We start from the raw sequence: 18991 nt of genomic DNA on the forward strand, positions 1-18991 counted from the left end.
ATGGATATGACAGAATCATTCCGGCACACCGACGTGTCCAAAACGGATTTCTTCGACCTTGTGACCTCGCCGGAGCTGACGGACGCTCAGTTCAAGCAGCAGATGAGGTCGGTCAACGTGTTCCTGGAGTCTACCAGCAGTTCCAACCCCCTGCTGTCCGGGGAGCCCAGGAACACCACCCCCACCGCCCCCGCGCCCGCCTCCTCCACCCCGGCACCACCCCTGCAGAGCTTCGATTCCATCTGGAACGTCGACCGGGAGAGAGACAGGATAGAGACAGCCATCCTGGAAGACCTCAACAAGTTCTATTGGCAGGAGGAACAGGACGATATCAACGGCTCCCCTGGAGGAGAAGCCAGCAAGTCTGACGGTGATAACACAGACGGTCAGATTTACACCCTGACAGTTCTGGAAGGAGAAGCAGGTGCCACCCCCTGGGGCCGGATCAAACAGGAACAGTTACCGAGCCCTGGCACGGGGACGGATCCCTCGGACCATCTACAACACTCTTCCTTAGATCTAGACTCCATACTTAACATCATGCCGAACCAGATGAATGGCTTCAGTGATAACTTCTCCCACGACCCTCTAATCAAGGGAGAGCCGTTTGGTTTTGAAGATAGTGGCTTCGCTGACCATAAAGACGTTCTAGACAACAACAATGATTGGAAGTTAGCGGATCAGAATACGGGAGGGGAATCCTTATTACGGAGCGCTCTGCAAGGACGCGGAACCAGATACATCGCTCGATCTCCTCCCGCACCAGCGCCACCACCCCCAACACAAAACACTGATCGTCTCGTCATGACTCTCGATGCTGAGAATGGTGTAAACATCGTCTTATTTGAAGACCCAACATCCATTATTCCCGACCAAGATAACCGCTCATCGTCTCAGAGCGTCGACGATATCCTCTTATCCCAACTCGACACCTCCTACTCAGAAGATTACGAGAAACTGAACCGAATCGCCAATGAAGTGGCCGAGTCCGTGCAACAGTACTGCACGGAAGACGTCAATGGAAGACCGATTTACAGCATCCAGCAGATAACTGGAGGAGGACTAGTGGCTATGCTGCCGGGCCAAGAACCGCAGCACCTGCAGCTAGTCACATCTCCGGTAGTGGTGTCTAGCAGCTCTAAAATGGTTTCCAAGAAGTACAAACGGTCACAGAGTAAGACCAACCAAACTGTGGCTCCATCGAACCCGCAAGCCGCGACTTCAACATCAAATGGAATCAGAAAAGAAAGGTCCTTGCACTACTGCTCGATCTGCTCCAAAGGGTTCAAGGACAAGTACTCTGTCAACGTCCACATCAGAACCCACACCGGAGAGAAGCCTTTCGCGTGTTCCTTATGCGGAAAGAGCTTCAGACAAAAGGCTCACCTCGCCAAACACTACCAGACGCACATAGCGCAGAAAAACGCCGCGGCCGCCGGAGCAGTAAAAGCCGGCAAACAGAGATAACCTGGCTGCGGAAATCTCCAGAGTCGCCATTAGTTGAATAAGACAGCAGCTAATGGCCACGTTTCAGTCATCGAGGGACGATCGGATTGATTAAACTAAACACCGGAGAAAATTGTTAACTAGTAGAAAAATAAGAACATTGGTATACGAAGATTGATCAGGACGGACGATTAGATGAAAGTAGTCTGAGGTCGTGCCCGTACGTGTCTAGTATTATAGTCTAAGTGTTCGATGCAGAAGGGCTACGTCTGCCTTGTTCTGAAGAAGAAAGGTTCGGCTCTCTCCTGCTAGAATCAGTGTAAAGGTAATCAATATTTAATTATAGATATTTATTTACTGAATGGCCTTGTGTTGTTGCTGTTGTTATTATTATTGTTTCTGAACCAAAATTGTTAAGTCCTTTTTCATCGACCTAAAATGAAATCTCTGTAATTTATATAAAGCGGAGAAAGCTCGCAATTATAAATAAATTCACTCACATTAAGTTGACCGTTATTAAATCAAATTCTGCAAAGAAAGGGATCAATGGATGTCGTTAAAATACTCACACATTAATATTGATTGGATAGATCAAGCTACAATACAGTTAATACTCAATTCGTCTTATAAATCTTTGAATTCACCTTTTTAGTGCAAGCATTTATTTTGCAAGTGGTGTTCTTTTCTCGGAATATCTTCAGTTGGTCATTATTTTAAAATGTCAGCAAAATCAATTTACCTACAAGAAGTTAGAAGGCTTCTTCCATCATGTTTTTATTACAAACCATAAAGATATTGGGAGAAGATAATGTAGTCAACCAACAAAAGCTGTCAATAATTTAAGCGGCAAGCATTACAAACCGTCTATTTTCTATCGTTCTTATTTTAAACAATTTTAAGCGGAAGAATCAAAGAACAAATATTTATAAATTTGGAGCATTCTGATTTTTTTGAAGATAGGATTCTTTAAACACCATTTGTCAAAAATGGCGGCTTCTCGTGACCAAAAGTAAGCCAATTTCCTTTCAAAAATAGAGATGAGAGAAAGAAATTCGCTTATTTGGTGCGGACATTGTAGGAATTAAAAGAAATGGATAAAATGCATAATGCAGCCCCAGTAACGTATAATTGACATCATTTTGGCATCTTTCTGCCGCACGATATACCGTTTTTTTTATATACATTAAGGTTTTCGGACATGCTGTTCAAAATAAAAATAATAACAAAATGGATAATAGTTACCTCGAATAATAATTTAATTTAGAGTAAAATACGGTTGAATAGAATTCATGATTGTAGGTTTTAGAAACTAATAAATTGAGAGAATACAAATTACTACCTACATCAGTATTGGTATCATAAGATGATCATAAATATGCTAACAAAGACGATTTTAATTTAAAATCTTGAAAACATACTCAATCTGATTTATGAGGAGGATAGATAGGAAGGTTTGAAAACAATACGATTTTACTAAACTTTCGTTTTACCTATTATTTATTGCACTTTAATCACTTTTCTTATTTGAAAATAAATCTTCTTATTCACATTAAGGCGCCTGTTATCATTAATAAAATATTTATGACAGCTTTCGAGCAGTCGTGATTATTTTAGTTATTAAACTGTCGAGTTATTGTTGTAGTAAATTAATCATTCCAGGTGTCCCTATCTTGCGCTACTTCAATGGCCTCATTCCATTGCTGATCTGGTATCTCCTTTGCATTTCTATTATGGCGAAACTAAATATCTTCCCTCGTGAATTTCTTATAGAATATACGTTTTTGACCAATTTAATGCAGTTGAATTAACTTCTATTATGGCGAGAGTAAAAGCCAGTTGTTTCACAGGATTTGAACAATTTCAAAGTTCATTTTCAAGTTCTGTGAAAGTCCAATTCAAGTTATGCTATTATGTCAGTTTTGTGAAATAACCTGCCCATAATAGGATACTAACAGAACTTTTATTTATTTATTTATTTATCAAAAGAAAGTACATATTACATATTGGATGCTTTGCCTGTCCAACTAGGAATGTTGAACTTGTTTAGAATTATTTTTAGTTTTTATTACCAACAGTTAAATTTATAACGATAATTTCAAGTAGATATCTCGTATCACGAATTTGATTAAGAAAATATCCAACTCTTTCGCGTTTGACTTACTGAAACGATTACTTCGTTTTAAGAGTATCCTCCACTCTGGAAGCTGTTTTTGATTTAATAAAGCATCAACAATTTAGTATTTCACTGCCAAGGTGCTTAATTTAACTGGCAACCTTTTAATTTCGAATAACTTCGATAAATTTCACTAACGGCTATAATAATTCCATTCAGCGTATCTCGCACCAAGTCATTCAAATCTCATTAAATGTAGATTCTTCGAGTAGATTCAATTCTAAGAATTTGCCCCAATTGCCACTAAATAGATAAATCTCACTATTCAAAATGGTTCGGTGTTGCCAATCGGTGAGGTTTAACGATTATTCAATGCTGTAAACACTTCACTTAAATTAAGATAAATTTTAACATAATTATACTTTGCTCGCGTTAAAATAATCACTGTTGTACTGAGAAAAAATACTGCTTCCTCGTGGAAATACTTTCTTGTGGATAATAATCGGAAAATCAATTTAACGTAAATTCGTGACGGTGACTTGACGTAAATACCAATGAATTTACGCACTTGTCAATTCATTCGTGAGAATGATCTTTGCACGAGCCGAAATATTTGTGTAAAATTCATCATGGGTCTATTTCTTGTTTTAAAGCTTAAATAGAAACAAACCCAATTCTTCAAGTAACTCCCATTAATATAAATCTGTTGTTTGTGATGATTTTAGTGATTTTAAGAAAAAATGACACACCGAAAAGTCATAGATAATTGATTCCAAAGCCGTCAGAGTATTTTCTCAGTCAATATTTAGCGCAAGCGATTCTGAACTTATTTTTCGTACAGTTCCTTTGTACATAAGTGTTAAAATTGCTTAAAAAATTTATCCATTTTTGTATGGAGGACACCGGTGTCCCATCTACAGTCGACAGATTAAAGAATACGACAGAAAATATAAATTACAGATTACAAAGTATGCAATAATGGAGTATTTTTTATTACTTACTATTAGATACCATTTTATGTTGTCATTATTTTAAAAATCAATCTGACTGCGACTTTTGGATAAAACTTTTGTCACGTATATAAATAATTAACCTAGCGAATCAAAAAATAGTAAGAAGTGATAAAGCTTTCATTTAAGACGTAGTTCAACTCAATTAAATAAATTAACAACTTTTTTAAATTCTACAAAAATGATGTATTATTATCTAGTTATTTCTTTCAACATTTATACACTCCATATGTAGGTAATCAATTTCTCAACTTACAAAAAATAATAACATTGTAAGACTTTTTTAAGTTCCCCTCCAAAAAACTATTTGGGTTATTCCCTTTTACCTTTACAGCCCATACGCAGGTACTTTCTTTACACAGCATTAATATTCTTAATAGATGATTATTTATCTTACAAAGCGTTCTATCGCATAAACGATGACCGGCCATTTTTTTACGTATCGCAAACAATGACTTCTAATTCAAATAAAATTTTCTTCTAAATTCAAAACGCTTTTATCTGTGGGCCGATGTTGACACCATTCGGATAATGACTCGAAGTGGCGAGTCATGCCGACTGATGGGGACGAATACTCGGTCATCTGGCGAGGTTTTTTTCTTATGGCAACACTGGCCGCATTTCCGCCTCCGGAAAACGTAATTATTAAGGCAGCCGGTCACGACTGTGTGAGAGATTATTTCAAAAGATTTTTAATACTAGGAGCGGCCATTTTGGCAGTGGTGTACCAATAGCAGAATCCTTAAGATATATTTAAAAATATAAAAAAGGGATCGGAGGGGTAAAGTGCACTTACTTCGGGAGGTGATCCTACATGATAATAAAAATCCTTTTTTAATTAGGTTGGTTTTCTTTCCCGTTTATAAGGCCATAATTACTAAAAAGCTGTAGTGTCAAATTACCAAATAAATATGCTAGGAGAAAAGATGGTCAACATTGCACATCTACGTCTGATCAGTATACATGGAGATCGCTCACAAAAAGTACCTAAAACCGTAGTGGTTTTGAATTTTTTATCACTTTACTTGTACATCCATCATGTAGAATTATCTCCTGAAGTTACTGCACTTAACTGCCGGATTTTTTTTAATGGAACACATTACATATAGTTACATGTTTTAAATGCAACACATTACATATTTACATGTTTTTTTTAATTCAAAACACTACATATAGTTACATGTTTTTTAAATGCAACACACTACATATTGTTACATGTTTTAAATGCAACACACTACATATTGTTATATTTTTTAAATGCAACACACTACATATAGTTACATGTTTTTTTAAATGCAACACACTACATATGGTTTCATGTTTTAAATGCAACACACTACATATTGTTACATGTTTTAAATGCAACACATTACATATATTTACATGTTTTAAATGCAACACACTACACATAGTTACATGTCTTTTACTCTTAGAATGGTCCGATGCAGCTTATTTTGACAAGAAATTTTTTGGTTATGTTATTCGCTGTGTTTTTTCAAACGTGATAAAAAACAGTTTAATCAACTCGGATCTACTGAGACATAATTCACAATATCTAAACAACGTGTTTTATTATTTTTATTTGAGGAATTTTAGGTAATTATTTTTACAATATATATATGCTCCTGTAATATCACCAGTTTAAAAGATACAACGTTTTTTTTTACATTCATATTAAAAAAATATATTTTATTTTTGAGTAAATTTTATTTTATGTCTTGTAAAGCAGTGTTGGTTTCCTACACATAATATTTTTTAATTTAAAAGCGTACATAAAGTCATGTAATTTAAAAATAAGTAGGTACATTTATACCCACGTCTTATCACAGAAACACTGTTTTCGATCTTGGCAAAAATTAAATGATACGCCACTGAAATAATTTCATCCAACCATATAACTAAATAGATCAAAATAGTAAATATAAGTATTACATGCGAATTGGTTTTGATGTCAGTTTACAAAACGGATTTACGTAATTTTTTTTTTAAATGCTGCGTTTACAGATTCATGACATCAATAAATCTTTAGAAAATTATAAGCTTGATGTAAATTTTGATTCTTATAGCAATACAACGATATTTCACGCCCACCGGCTCCTAAAACGGCATATTTCCGTAAATACTATTTTTTTTACTTTAGACTTACCCCGCGTAGCAGGTGTCTCAATTTAACCTGCATATTTTAGATTTATTACTCAAATGATATAATTAATTAAGTACATAGAATCAAAAATGAGAAATTAATTATTCTGAAAATAAACCTGTACTCGAGATGCATACGCATGCAACTCAAAAACACGAAATGTTTAGTATAGCCGAGAGCAAATCTCGCGTAATTTCCACAAATATTTAGATAGGTAATTGAATAAAAACAGTGTTTCTTTCTTTGGCTCTCCTGAATGTTTCGTGTTTTGGAGTTACTTATACTATCCGTATAAGTAAACCACATTCCAGTGGTTTCAGTAGCAAGCAATTTTAAAGACATCAACGCTTGAATAAGCTGCAAACCCGACTGTAGAAAATCCTTTATCTATACTATTGTATAAACTTACGGTTACGAATATTTTTATCAGCGCTGTTGAAAAAAAAACATTTGCATTTTCTTTGTCTTCTCCTATGGAAGGTTGGCTGTCATCGGTGCAATCTTCACCCTGAAATACAACTTCATCTGCTACATCTTTCCATTTATAAACATAATTGATATTTATTCACACTATTTATATGATGAAAATATCTAACTGCTTATATCATTTCTCTTTATGACTGGATCAAAACAACCACCATCTTGTTTAAATCGGAAAAAATATATGCATTGAACAGTCAGCAATTCGGTAATCAATGCACTGAATGCACAATTAAATTCAGTTGGAGAAATCGATTGATTGCAAACGAATTCCGATTGCATTTCGACACAAAACTTATAGTTTTGTTTGCATTTAAATTATGTAACGTAAGTGTATTGCGTTGTGTTGAAAATCCGCTTTATTGTGGTTACTTTTTCAATTAGACATTGCATTTTAAATCGCATACACTATTGTTTTTGAAGTGAAACTTCTTTAGGCGCGTAATGGATTTTCGGGGACGGAGTAAAACCGAGTCAGGATCGACACGAAAATGCGGGTACCCCCACCACCGCTCACCGTTCACTGTCCCTCTCTCACCATATGCGCTTGTTGAGGTGGGGGAGCCGCTCACGAACGTTCTCTCTCTTCTCTTCTTTCCTCTCTCTCAGACACCAGCGAACTGCGCCATGCCAAGCATCAGCTGCTTGGTTAGTATACTGCGTCGTGAGTGTAATACGAGTGAAATACGTAATTGATTGTGGTTCATACGGTTTGGTACAGAATTTCAGTGTTAAAAATGAGTAGTGACGAGATAGAGGTGATGAACACATCAGTGGCACAAGAGGAAATATCCTATCAAATCCATGCTTCGTCGTTGAATTATTTAACCTCTAATTTTCAAACTAACCTAAGAGAGAAAATAGAGATGATGAAATGAAAATAGAGAGAGAGGAATACTAGAAGTTTCACTTCTGTCTTGCGTAGGCTTGACACACCCACTTTTTTTTTCCAGCTCAAGAGTCCATCTAACTCCAACAGTCCGGAGCCAGTAGAACTAAGACATTCCCAAGCTGGTGTGTTGTATAACTGAAATGAGTGAGGAAGGGATGGAGATGTCTAAGAGGAAGGTTAGGAATTACCTGGCTATTCACTTAACATGGCAAGAGCAAGCAGCGTATCGATTCTGAATTATGCTATCTACAACTCTGAACTTTGAAAATTAAACACAACTTTTTTGATAGTTTCCTACATTCCCATAACATATTCGTGTTTTACGAACAGTTTTTGTTAGGAAACCTGTCAATTTAATTGTTGAAGGTCTGCAGTCCCGTTTTTAAAGTAAAAATAGAATAATAACTTTTATATTAATTCGCCTAATTACGCCTAAAGTGAGTAATATTATGGCATTAGCAATCTCAACATTGGCGTTGGATTCTTATAGTAACAGAAGTTACTATGTATTTATTTTTATATAATTTCAATTTAACACAGTAGGTCACATATTTAGGTAGGTCAGTAGGTCTGAACAATCAATGTTGCATTTTTAAATATGTCGTGACCTTTATTTACATTTTTTTACCTACGCCATCTTTGTAGCCAAAAACTCTTAATGAGCATAACGTTGAATTCTTTAAAAGTAAACACAATCAAGATAACATAAATATACACGAGTATATTTATTGTAAAATGAAAAGGAACAACTTTTCGGTCGCTGGTTGACTTAATCTTGATAATTGGTTGCACAGAAAGGCTTAGAGTGCGTTGACATTGAAATTATCATTTAATTAGATATTTATTGGAAAATAATTGTTGATAAAGTTAATTTATTATTAATCTTTATTGAAATAATAATTTTTCACTTTGTTTGCTTTTTCTATACGTAAACACATTGTTGTCAATTGGAACCGTAGTTCACATGTTCCTTCTCTCAAAAATTCCATTCACATAGCATTCCCAAAGATGACATTGACTCTGCCATTTCTTGTGAGAAGTTATTACAACGTTTTTTTAAAGGATTTTCATCCATCTTTCTCCCTTTCAACTCTAATAAGTTTTATAGCTTTGACGATACTACACTGAGAAAAATGAGTATTGCTGATTTATTAAAATCCATTAAAAAACTGGATGCAGGCCGTTTCCTGTTAAACTTTTAGAATATTTCCTATATACCGGAACACCGTGTTCATGCACATGCATTTGTACTGAAAATATACCGTGGCGAAATCCGAATATATATATATTTTTAAAGAAAGACAAACATTTCCGGGTTACGAATAACCTAACAATATTTTAAAATCTCCTACTACCACCACAGTAAGCGAAATATAAGCGAAAATATTACTACACAGAGAAAACTTACTGATATGAAATACTGTTAATATATAAAAAGAATTAAGTCAAATTGTTCGTTTTCCTGTTAAAAATGAGACTGCAGGCAAATAACGAATGAATTGAAAGAGTTCTTAACAAAATATCATTCAAAAACGAATGTTTTATGTGGTCGGCGGAACACGTGTTCATACAAATACTGATATTTATTTTGACACACTGATATTGTTTTGATATTTATTCCGTCATAATATGTATTAGGAAAAGAACACGTGTTCTGGATATATTCTGAATTACTAATATTTTAGCAGAAATTTGGCATGCTGTCGCTGTTTTAACAGGACAATTTTTCTCTTTCAAGCTCTAGATAAAAGAAGATATGTTTATTTAATAAACTTTTCACCGACATCCTGCTTTGTTCAAGGGAAAATAACGTACCAAAGTACATTCAAAGTACAGTGGTCACTGAATACTATTATGTTTGCAGTGAGACCTGTGCAGTGGCCACTGTTGGCAGTAAACATTGTGCAGGTACCCTGTACAGTGTTTGCTGGTCCATTCTCTCAGTCGACCCACATCCGAGTATGGCTGAGATCACGAGCGTCTCGCGGGAATTTAAAAGGAGACTTCCGATTCGTGCGAAGTTTCATCGCCAATTAAAAAGGTTTTGAAATCAGTGAATAAAGTCATCACTAACCGTGGTTGTCAATAGTTGAAATATATTGGTAAACGAATACCCGCTCCATTAATCCCGGGCGGAAATGATGAGGCCCACAAAGCGACGCCTGAGGCACTTTACTGGCTTGCTGACCTATACGTTCCCCGCCAACCCCTCCTACGAAATTCGATGCCTTCAATTTATTGCATTTTCATCAGCATTTTACACAATATACTTTTTCTTATAATTTCTTCACTTTCTTATATTTTCTTAATTTTCTAAAAAAAAATATATCTTCTAATTTCTACATACTTTTTTCTTCAAGTTCTTTTATTTTCTACAAATTCTCATACTTTCTTCAAATTTTCATATTTTCTTAAAATTATCTTATTTTCTTCAAATTCTCATATTTTCTTAAATTTCTTCATTTTTTTATATTATCTCCGATTTGTCGTTTTTTCTTCGTATCTTCTTAATTTCAACATATTTTTTTCTTCTTGTTCTTTAATTTTCTTCAAATTCTCATAATTTCTTCTAATTCTCATATTTTCTTCAAATTCTAATACTTTCTTCAAATTCTCATATTTTCTTCAAATTCTAATACTTTCTTCAAATTTTCATAATTTCTTCTAATTCTCGTATTTTCTTCAAATTCTCATACTTTCTTCAAATTCTCATATTTTCTTCAAATTCTAATACTTTCTTGAAATTCTCATAATTTCTTCTAATTCTCATATTTTTTTCAAATTCTCATATTTTCTTCAAAATCTCATACTTTCTTCAAATTCTCATATTTTCTTCAAATTCTAATACTTTCTTCAAATTCTCATATTTTCTTCTAATTCTCATATTTTCTTCAAATTCTCATATTTTCTTCAATTTCTTCAATTTTCTTCATTTTCTTATATTTTCTTATATTGTCTTCAATTTCCCAATTTTTCTTTATGTAGTAATATTTTATTAAATTTTTTACATTTTCTTTAACTTCTTATGTGTTGGATTCTGGAAGCCATGCGGCTTGCGCCTTGCGTCGTGTCGGTCGGACCTCAGACCTGGTGGCGACGCGAGCGAATTTCGACATATCACACTAACTACGAACTAGACCACCTACATTCCTAGCCCAGAGGAGTCTTAGCAACAACTGACTAAGTACTACTACAAATACTTCTGCACACTTTAATCCTACCTGCAGTACCTACCACTTTAAAATATACATTTAATATCGCCTAACGTCTTATTGAACACGTGATCAAAATATTTAAATTCAACGGCATTACAGTTTTTTTACATTTAGTCTTGGTTTCCACTACATGAACCTACACAGCTGGGACTTCCGAATATTTCCTCTACCAATCTCCTCCCCTTTTCCTCTACCTCCATCCTTATGACATACTCCAATTAGGGAAGCCAGAGTGACTGGTATTCACATAAAAATAAAAATAAATTGTTTAGTCAACAATCAAAGAAACTTTTGGAATTTAACTAAAATTATTCTGATTCCTGTAAGTTTTTAGATTTTCACGGCCAAAAGTATTTTTGTTGTTTGTTTTTGGGGTGTTATGCCGTGTTGCGCTAACTCCTTCTTTAGCCGACGTTTCGGACATCGTTGCAGTGTCCATCATCAGGGCAGATCCAAAAACAAACAACAAAAATATTCTGATTCCTTTTGTCAAACAAACATTGCAACGCCACATTAACGTCTTGAGACCAAAACCAATAGGGCATGTTCATAAATAGCACTCAATAATAACATTTCTCGCAATTTCATCTACTCAAAAGGGCACTATATAACATAAAACATGACATCTTTAATTTGAAATCAACTTTTTGCGAGCTGTTAAAATTTACTATCAATAATTTCGAAAAACCGTAAATATTTTCTCGTACTAAATCATCGATTTAATGCCTTCCTGACACATTTACCGTGCACTTTCAATACTACTTACTGCAAAGCCATTCATGTTTGTCTCCAGGGCCAAACTGGTCACGCGAACCAAACAAACTGTGCAAAAGAGCTTCAATATTTGAAGCTTCACATTTTATTTATATAATTAATAACATCTGTAAAATTCTCCAACTCCTCAAAATATTGCATTAAGTGTACGGTTTTTTATTTTTGTTCATTCGTTTTTAGTGTACTCTAATTATTATTTTTTGGAACGCTTTGTTGACTTTTGGGTATCCTTACTCCAACAACGTAGGTCTGTCATGCTCTTTTATTGTTAATATAACAAATAAAAGCCTCCGTGGTCGAGGAGTAAGGCTCTCGATCAGCTATCCGAAGGTTTCGGGATCAAATCCTGGCGCGCTCAAGTAAATTTTAACTAACTAATTTTCAAAATTCAGTCATTTAAAATAATACATAGTATACTTGCGGCACGTTCAAGCGTGGAAAATGCTCTCAGTATCGCCATGGTGTAAGATCACCATTCAGAAATAAAATTCATTTTTCTACTTTATTTCGTTTTATGACTACTTCCCTATTAATGTATGTTGTCCATAATGATACAGCAAATTCGAAAGCCTTTCAAAATATTCCAAAATCCTGTCATGCGTAAAAAGGTGCCAATACAAAAAATAAGTTTGAATTCCTACTCTGCCTCTGACCATTTCCATTACCGATAAAATCTTGATACGATGGCGACGCTATTTTACGAGAGAGTAAAAACCGAAAAAAATTTAACAACCTCATATCGAAGCTTAATGGAACAAAGTCAAAATTACGTAATGCTATCGAAATATCTATTTTAGAAGACAGAAAAAACTTAACAACCTCATATCAAACAGAAGCCTAAAGAAACAAAGTCAAACTTCCGTAATGCCGTCAAAATATCTATTTTACGAGAAAGTAAAAACAGGAAAAAAAACTTATCAAATCAAACTTATCATATCAAACAGAACTAAAGAAACAAAGTCAAAATTCTATTTTAGAACAGAGAAAAAACTTAACAACCTCATATCAAACGGCTAAAGGAACAAAGTCAATATTCCGTAATACTATCGAAATATCTATTTTGTAATCATAGACCAAGCCTATTTTGATTTTGGTATTTATATTCTCTGAGCAAAAGACTAAGTACGGGTTGTTTAAAAATCTTTAAACAATTCATCAAATTTCGAAGTTAATTTTCAAGTTCAAATTCTTTCAAAATTGATAAAATTCTATGAAACTACTTACTCTCAGTTGTTTTTTCAAATTGAACAGCAAAGGTTTACGGCAAATAAATCTTATTATACTGTAATTGTTACTAGTTCACCATAAAACTGTAATAGCAATGGGAAACCATTATTGTCCGCTGTTAAAACGCAAGATCTTAAACATTTCGTGGGCCAGCCAATAAAATGCAATTATTCCTCAAATTATGTCATAAAGTAGCAATGTTAACAGTTGATGCTATCTTGCATTATTAAGGCCACCAACCATTGTTTTACTACATAATGTTAGACCAGTGATACACAATAAAATAACTTCCAATTCTGATTTTTGTAGGTGTATCACATTAAATTATCTGCTTTTTATTAATTATAGACATATTTTTTAAACGAATCCCCTTTCAATAACGTCTATTTAAATTACACTTTTGTTTATTTGGGAATGAATGAATGCAAATATTAGTAGCGAAAATTAACCCACTTCCCGACATCCGATCAAGCTGAAACTCGGCAGATAAACTCGTTGTCAATGACAATGCACTCTAAAAACTTTTCAGCACATTTTTCGGAAATTATATGACATTTCAGCAGTTAATATACGAAATAAATGTAGGTCCTACCTTGTTGGCTTTTGGCATGGTTCAATACTCAGTCAAAGAAAAAAAAGTTTTAAAATACATAACACATAGATAAATGTATTAAAGTTTAAAAATATGTTTTTTATGGGTTAATTTTTTGCATGTTTATTTATAAGGCTTCAAGAACTCTACATAGATTCTTCTTCGTGATCTTTTTTTTAATTTTGGACTTCATCAAATACCTCCAATTTTATAGAATCTTTGCGATTTCTGACCCATGCATTTGTTACATTTTCCCATCCAAGAATCTATTATAAATCCGTTAGTTTTCTATTGTATTACGTGCTCAGAATGGGCTAACTATTTATTATTCCATTTTTATTACCCTAATAAAATTACAGGTATTTGACTTAGACCTTATTTAGGTACTTGACCGTCTTTTTAGTTTGCACCTTTTTTAAACAAGCGTTCCAATTTTAAAAATCTTTCTGTTCGTTAAAATAATAATACCTACCATAGATTGGGAGCCTCTGATAAAACCATCATGGCGGACATCGTGCTAACAAACTTTCCCGCAAATTGTTTTAATTGCGAAGAAATTTTCGAAAAGCGATGCGTCCTGATATTATATTATCCCAAATCTCTTGTACACAATTAAGTGATATTTTCTCTCATAGTAGACCAGTTGTTTTGGTTTTTTATTTTTTGTTTAATTATTTCCGATCCAAACGAGTTTCGGCCGAAGCACGAAACGCCTTTTTTTCCAGCGATCCCATTAAATTTTAAAAAAATAACTCATTAATTTTTACGTTTTAAATCGAGGATTGTTTTAATGATATGATTGTCGCCTCCTTAGTGAATACTTGAACGCTTAAATATTATCTTCCCTTAAGAGAACATCGATGATGAAGTACATGTATTGAGAATGAATTTCAAAAATCCCAGTTCATCTGCTAAGTGACATTATCAAAATTCCTTTTGCCAAAGTCATTTCATCACTTGTCACGATGATTGGTTGAGACAGTAATGATTGCCACATTCTTTATCGTGAGGGAATTACTTCTTGATAGGCCTCATCCTTATTGGTCGGTGAGACCTGTTTTATTTTCCGTTGGGGCAATTTAGTTTACTTGTTTAATGTATTTTGTTTGATTTCGGCGTAAATCAACTCGTCATTACTATCAAACTTCAATCATTAACATAAAAATACAACGTTTATAATTATAAAGCGTTGAAATTTTTTTAATAAACAGAATCGTAAAAAATATTTTCAAATCAGTATTTAAACTTTTTAAGTCTGGAAAATGATTTTTTAAATTAATCTATCATACCGGTTCGTTCTTTTAGTTGCTTTATTTTATGCAAGAGCGTGTTTTTTATCCAAAATCAAAGTCATAAGTAAGATATTTAAATGTAAGCACATAACCTATCATTCAAGCAAAATAACTTTTTTCAATTTATAAAACATCTTCGATTAACCGTTGACTATTTATCCATCTTTGTCTTAATAAACTGTCAAAAAATACTGTCAATTTGTGATCAAGTTCGTTGCATTGTATGCACGCAAAGCATCGTATAGAAATAGAACGTTAATGTGTATAGAGAATAGAACGTTATAATCATTATATATATTTAAGTTGACCTTTTTCGACTACGCTCACCTAAAACAATCTAGAAAGTAGTGGATAATATTATGTATCAACATCCAAAGTAACATCAAACAAATCTAAAAACCAACGCACTCCATCGCTTCGCTTTCCTGATCGATTTAATCAAATTAAATGGAAACAGAAAACTGACAATTGAATACGACAATCAAAAAGCATTAATTACGTCATGAACGCTTGATTTACTCAGTTCAACAAAGTAGAGTAAATGGAGGATAATATATCGGCACCCAATTTAATATCAAACAAATTAACGAAAGTAACCCCTTCCAGAACTCTGCTTACCTAAGCAATTAAACAAAATTAAAAATAAGGAGAGAATTAACGATTAAATTCGACTAACAAAAAGCGTTAATTGCGTCATAAACGTTTTATTTACTAAAGCTGAGATCACCTCTTTCAGGATTTATTCCTTAAATGCGGTCATTCGAAGGAATGTTCTTCAAAAACCCAACCGGCTGCTAATTAATTACTTAGTCGATTTTTACAACGGCTAATGAACCTCATTCGTTAATTAACTTCAATCCAACTGAAGGTGCATTTTTAATTATTCGAAAAATAGCAATTCTTCAACAGGTAGTACACGAGTAGTTTGACCGACATCTTTCGACCAATTTCTTGCAAAACGTACTTTAAAACAATGCATTGTGAAAACGCCGCGATAGCAAACATACCAGCGACCAGAGCACATGTTTTTTGCAGATAGACTGCATTTAATTACTTCGTTATCGCAAAAGGCACCGGTGTTTTTTTCTGTGTTTACATTTTGTATGTTCTATTTATCGGTCGATGTTTCGAACAATTTGATGTTCACTATCAGAGTTAATGACATGATGGCGGACATTATTTTGCATTCTGAAACGTCTGTAGTTAAATGAAAAAGGCAAGGTTATAACAAACCCAAAACAAGCAACATAACAAATGATAATAAAACGGTTAATTTAAGTGCAACACTACCATTCAGTTTAGAAGTATACATTGTATGTGTAAAAGGGAAAATAACTTGTGTAAATAATATTTACACTGAACAAATTACTTTTGTATCATTATTACATTTATAGAATAGTTTTAAGTTATGACCATTGTAAACATGACACTATTTAAGTCATATGATTTTATACTCTAAGAAACAACTTGTTCCTAAGTGTATGTATGTAACTATAATATTATTTAATTAAGTCTAGTTTTAAGTTGAGTTTAAAGTGTTTTAAGGCACCTGCTGTGATTTTTGCTTATATTCTTCTATGCGTATTTATAAATTGAAATATTGTGCCTTGGTAAAATGGCTTGCCAATTTATTTTCATTTTATTTAAGTATTGTCAAAATTTTGCCCTTTTGATGTGTATTTCTTAAATACAGAAGCCAATTTTTATAAATCTGCTTGAATTGAATGAAAAATGTATTTGTGATAATGATAATGCATCCATCAATAAAGTTAATATCCTTTAAATGTTAATATTAAGGAATTCTTTGTCACAATGCCGTTGTTGTATACTTTCCGCTGTGCTTTTAAAATTGCCTTTTAAATAACGAACCGATTTACTTGGATGTATTAATAAAAGTTATTGGACTTGTTGTAAGTATTTAATATTCAACATAAAATTGGAATTCCATCTGATTAATGGAGAAAAATGATAAAATTGCACAATCCTAAGGACATTCCATTACAGAGACTGATTTCTGTTACTAGAGCAGTTTATATTAGACAACTTTTCTTTGAGATGCTGTTTATAATTTTTGCCTTTATTACTAAATAAAACGGTATAAATTATAAACGAATTCATACATCCTACTGTGTTTATCGGAAAATTGAAAATATTACCCGTTTACGCATTTTATGCATTAAAAATATTTTTGTAGCTTTTGTGTCCGTGTTTAATGCCTTCTATGTAGATTTGAACTGAAACCAATGTAGTCATTAATACAGCACCTTTTGACTATTATTTCGAGACAGCCAATTGACATTCCTGACTCTATCTTTTGGATCACGAACCGCGCCCACATCGCAATTCTATGACTAAAATATTTACACTAGATTTTGTTTATGAGATTTTAAGCCTCTTTGAGTAACGAACTATAGCGGGAATATTACTGCGTATCAGACAATTGGAAATAAAAATGATTAAAATTGAATGCTTCTTTAAAAATTTCGTTAATTCATTTTATAAAAGTAATTCGGACGCCCTAATTAATTATTTCGCGGTAGACGGTACAATTTTTTTTTTTCCAAATAAAAATTGATTGGCTTCCAAGTCTATTAAATAAGATTGATTTTGAGTAATCTCAGTTTAGTTTGAATTGCCACAGAAAATATTGATTTATAATCCCCGCTTCGACATATCAATATCATAACATTATGATACAATTACACGTAATTTTACTCAATATAATGCTCTCTTGCCATCGCATAATGCAGAGTTATTTTAATAATAAATATCACATAAGTTTATATAAACTCTTAAATGTATTTTAAATACAAGCTTAGACCTATTACGCCTTAATTGTTGTATTAAGTTAATTTTATGAGCCCAACCTAATTATGGGTTAATTTATTTATAAAACTAATCTCTTTACATACATTTCGATCATCAAACGTATTTTTAAATCAATTGAGAATTATTTATTTCGTGTAATTTTACAAAAATGTAAATCGCTTTCCAAGTGACAAAATTATCTATAACATAATATTGTATGTTGACAATTGTTTAATTATGTTTTTAATTTATTTTTTTCGTTTTTTTTATAACCTTTTTTTTATTCTCACATAATATATTATGAACATTTAATAATTTATAATATTTTTTGTACAGAATTTTTTAAATAATTTTTTTATATTTTTTTATAAACGTTGATGTTGATTGATATTTTTAAGACACTGTGTTGATTTAATTTGATAATCTTTTTTGTATTTTTAATAGCTTTGTTACCGTAAACAAAAGTTCCAAATGACAGACATAATGTACTGATAAGGAAAACGAAATATTTCTAAAATTGTTAAAAATATTAGAATTTTAATTTTCACCATTCGATCAAATTGTTGAAATTCAATAACCTTTTATTTTTGAAGTTTGAAAACTTTGCAAAGTTTCACGATTTTGTTACCATTCCTTCAATATTTTTATAGCACCTTTCTGAAAATAAGCACATACTAGTACCTACTGAAAAACAACCAATTGTGTATTCGTTTTTACTTAAAGTTACCATATTTATTATACATCGTATTTATTTTTGAGTTTACGAATACCAATACCAACTTCAATATTCAACTGGAATTTTTACGTTTTTATAAAGTTACAATAAATTACAGAACAAAATATTGGAATTCTCAGCTTTTTCGTCGGTTTTATATTTCCTTAAACTTTTAAGAGTTCAATCGAATATTTCGAATGAATTATCAATAACCCATTTACCATAAAGAACTAGATAAACATGTTAAAATATTATAAACTGTTTTCTCATTGATTAAGGCTCAT

General features: G+C 32.9%; 1 protein-coding gene across 1 annotated transcript; it reads left to right on the forward strand.

Moving 5' to 3' along the window:
• Window positions 1–1467, forward strand: LOC149411029 (uncharacterized). Its single transcript, XM_089647430.1, has one exon. It carries the CDS (start codon window positions 1–3, stop codon window positions 1465–1467), a length of 1467 nt encoding a protein of 488 aa, XP_089503556.1.
• Window positions 1468–18991: the final 17524 nt, after the last annotated feature.

This window comes from Hesperophylax consimilis, chromosome 26, assembly GCF_061612785.1.
Source record: "Hesperophylax consimilis isolate HC1 chromosome 26, BYU_Hcon_1.0, whole genome shotgun sequence".
Lineage (NCBI taxonomy): Eukaryota > Metazoa > Arthropoda > Insecta > Trichoptera > Limnephilidae > Hesperophylax > Hesperophylax consimilis.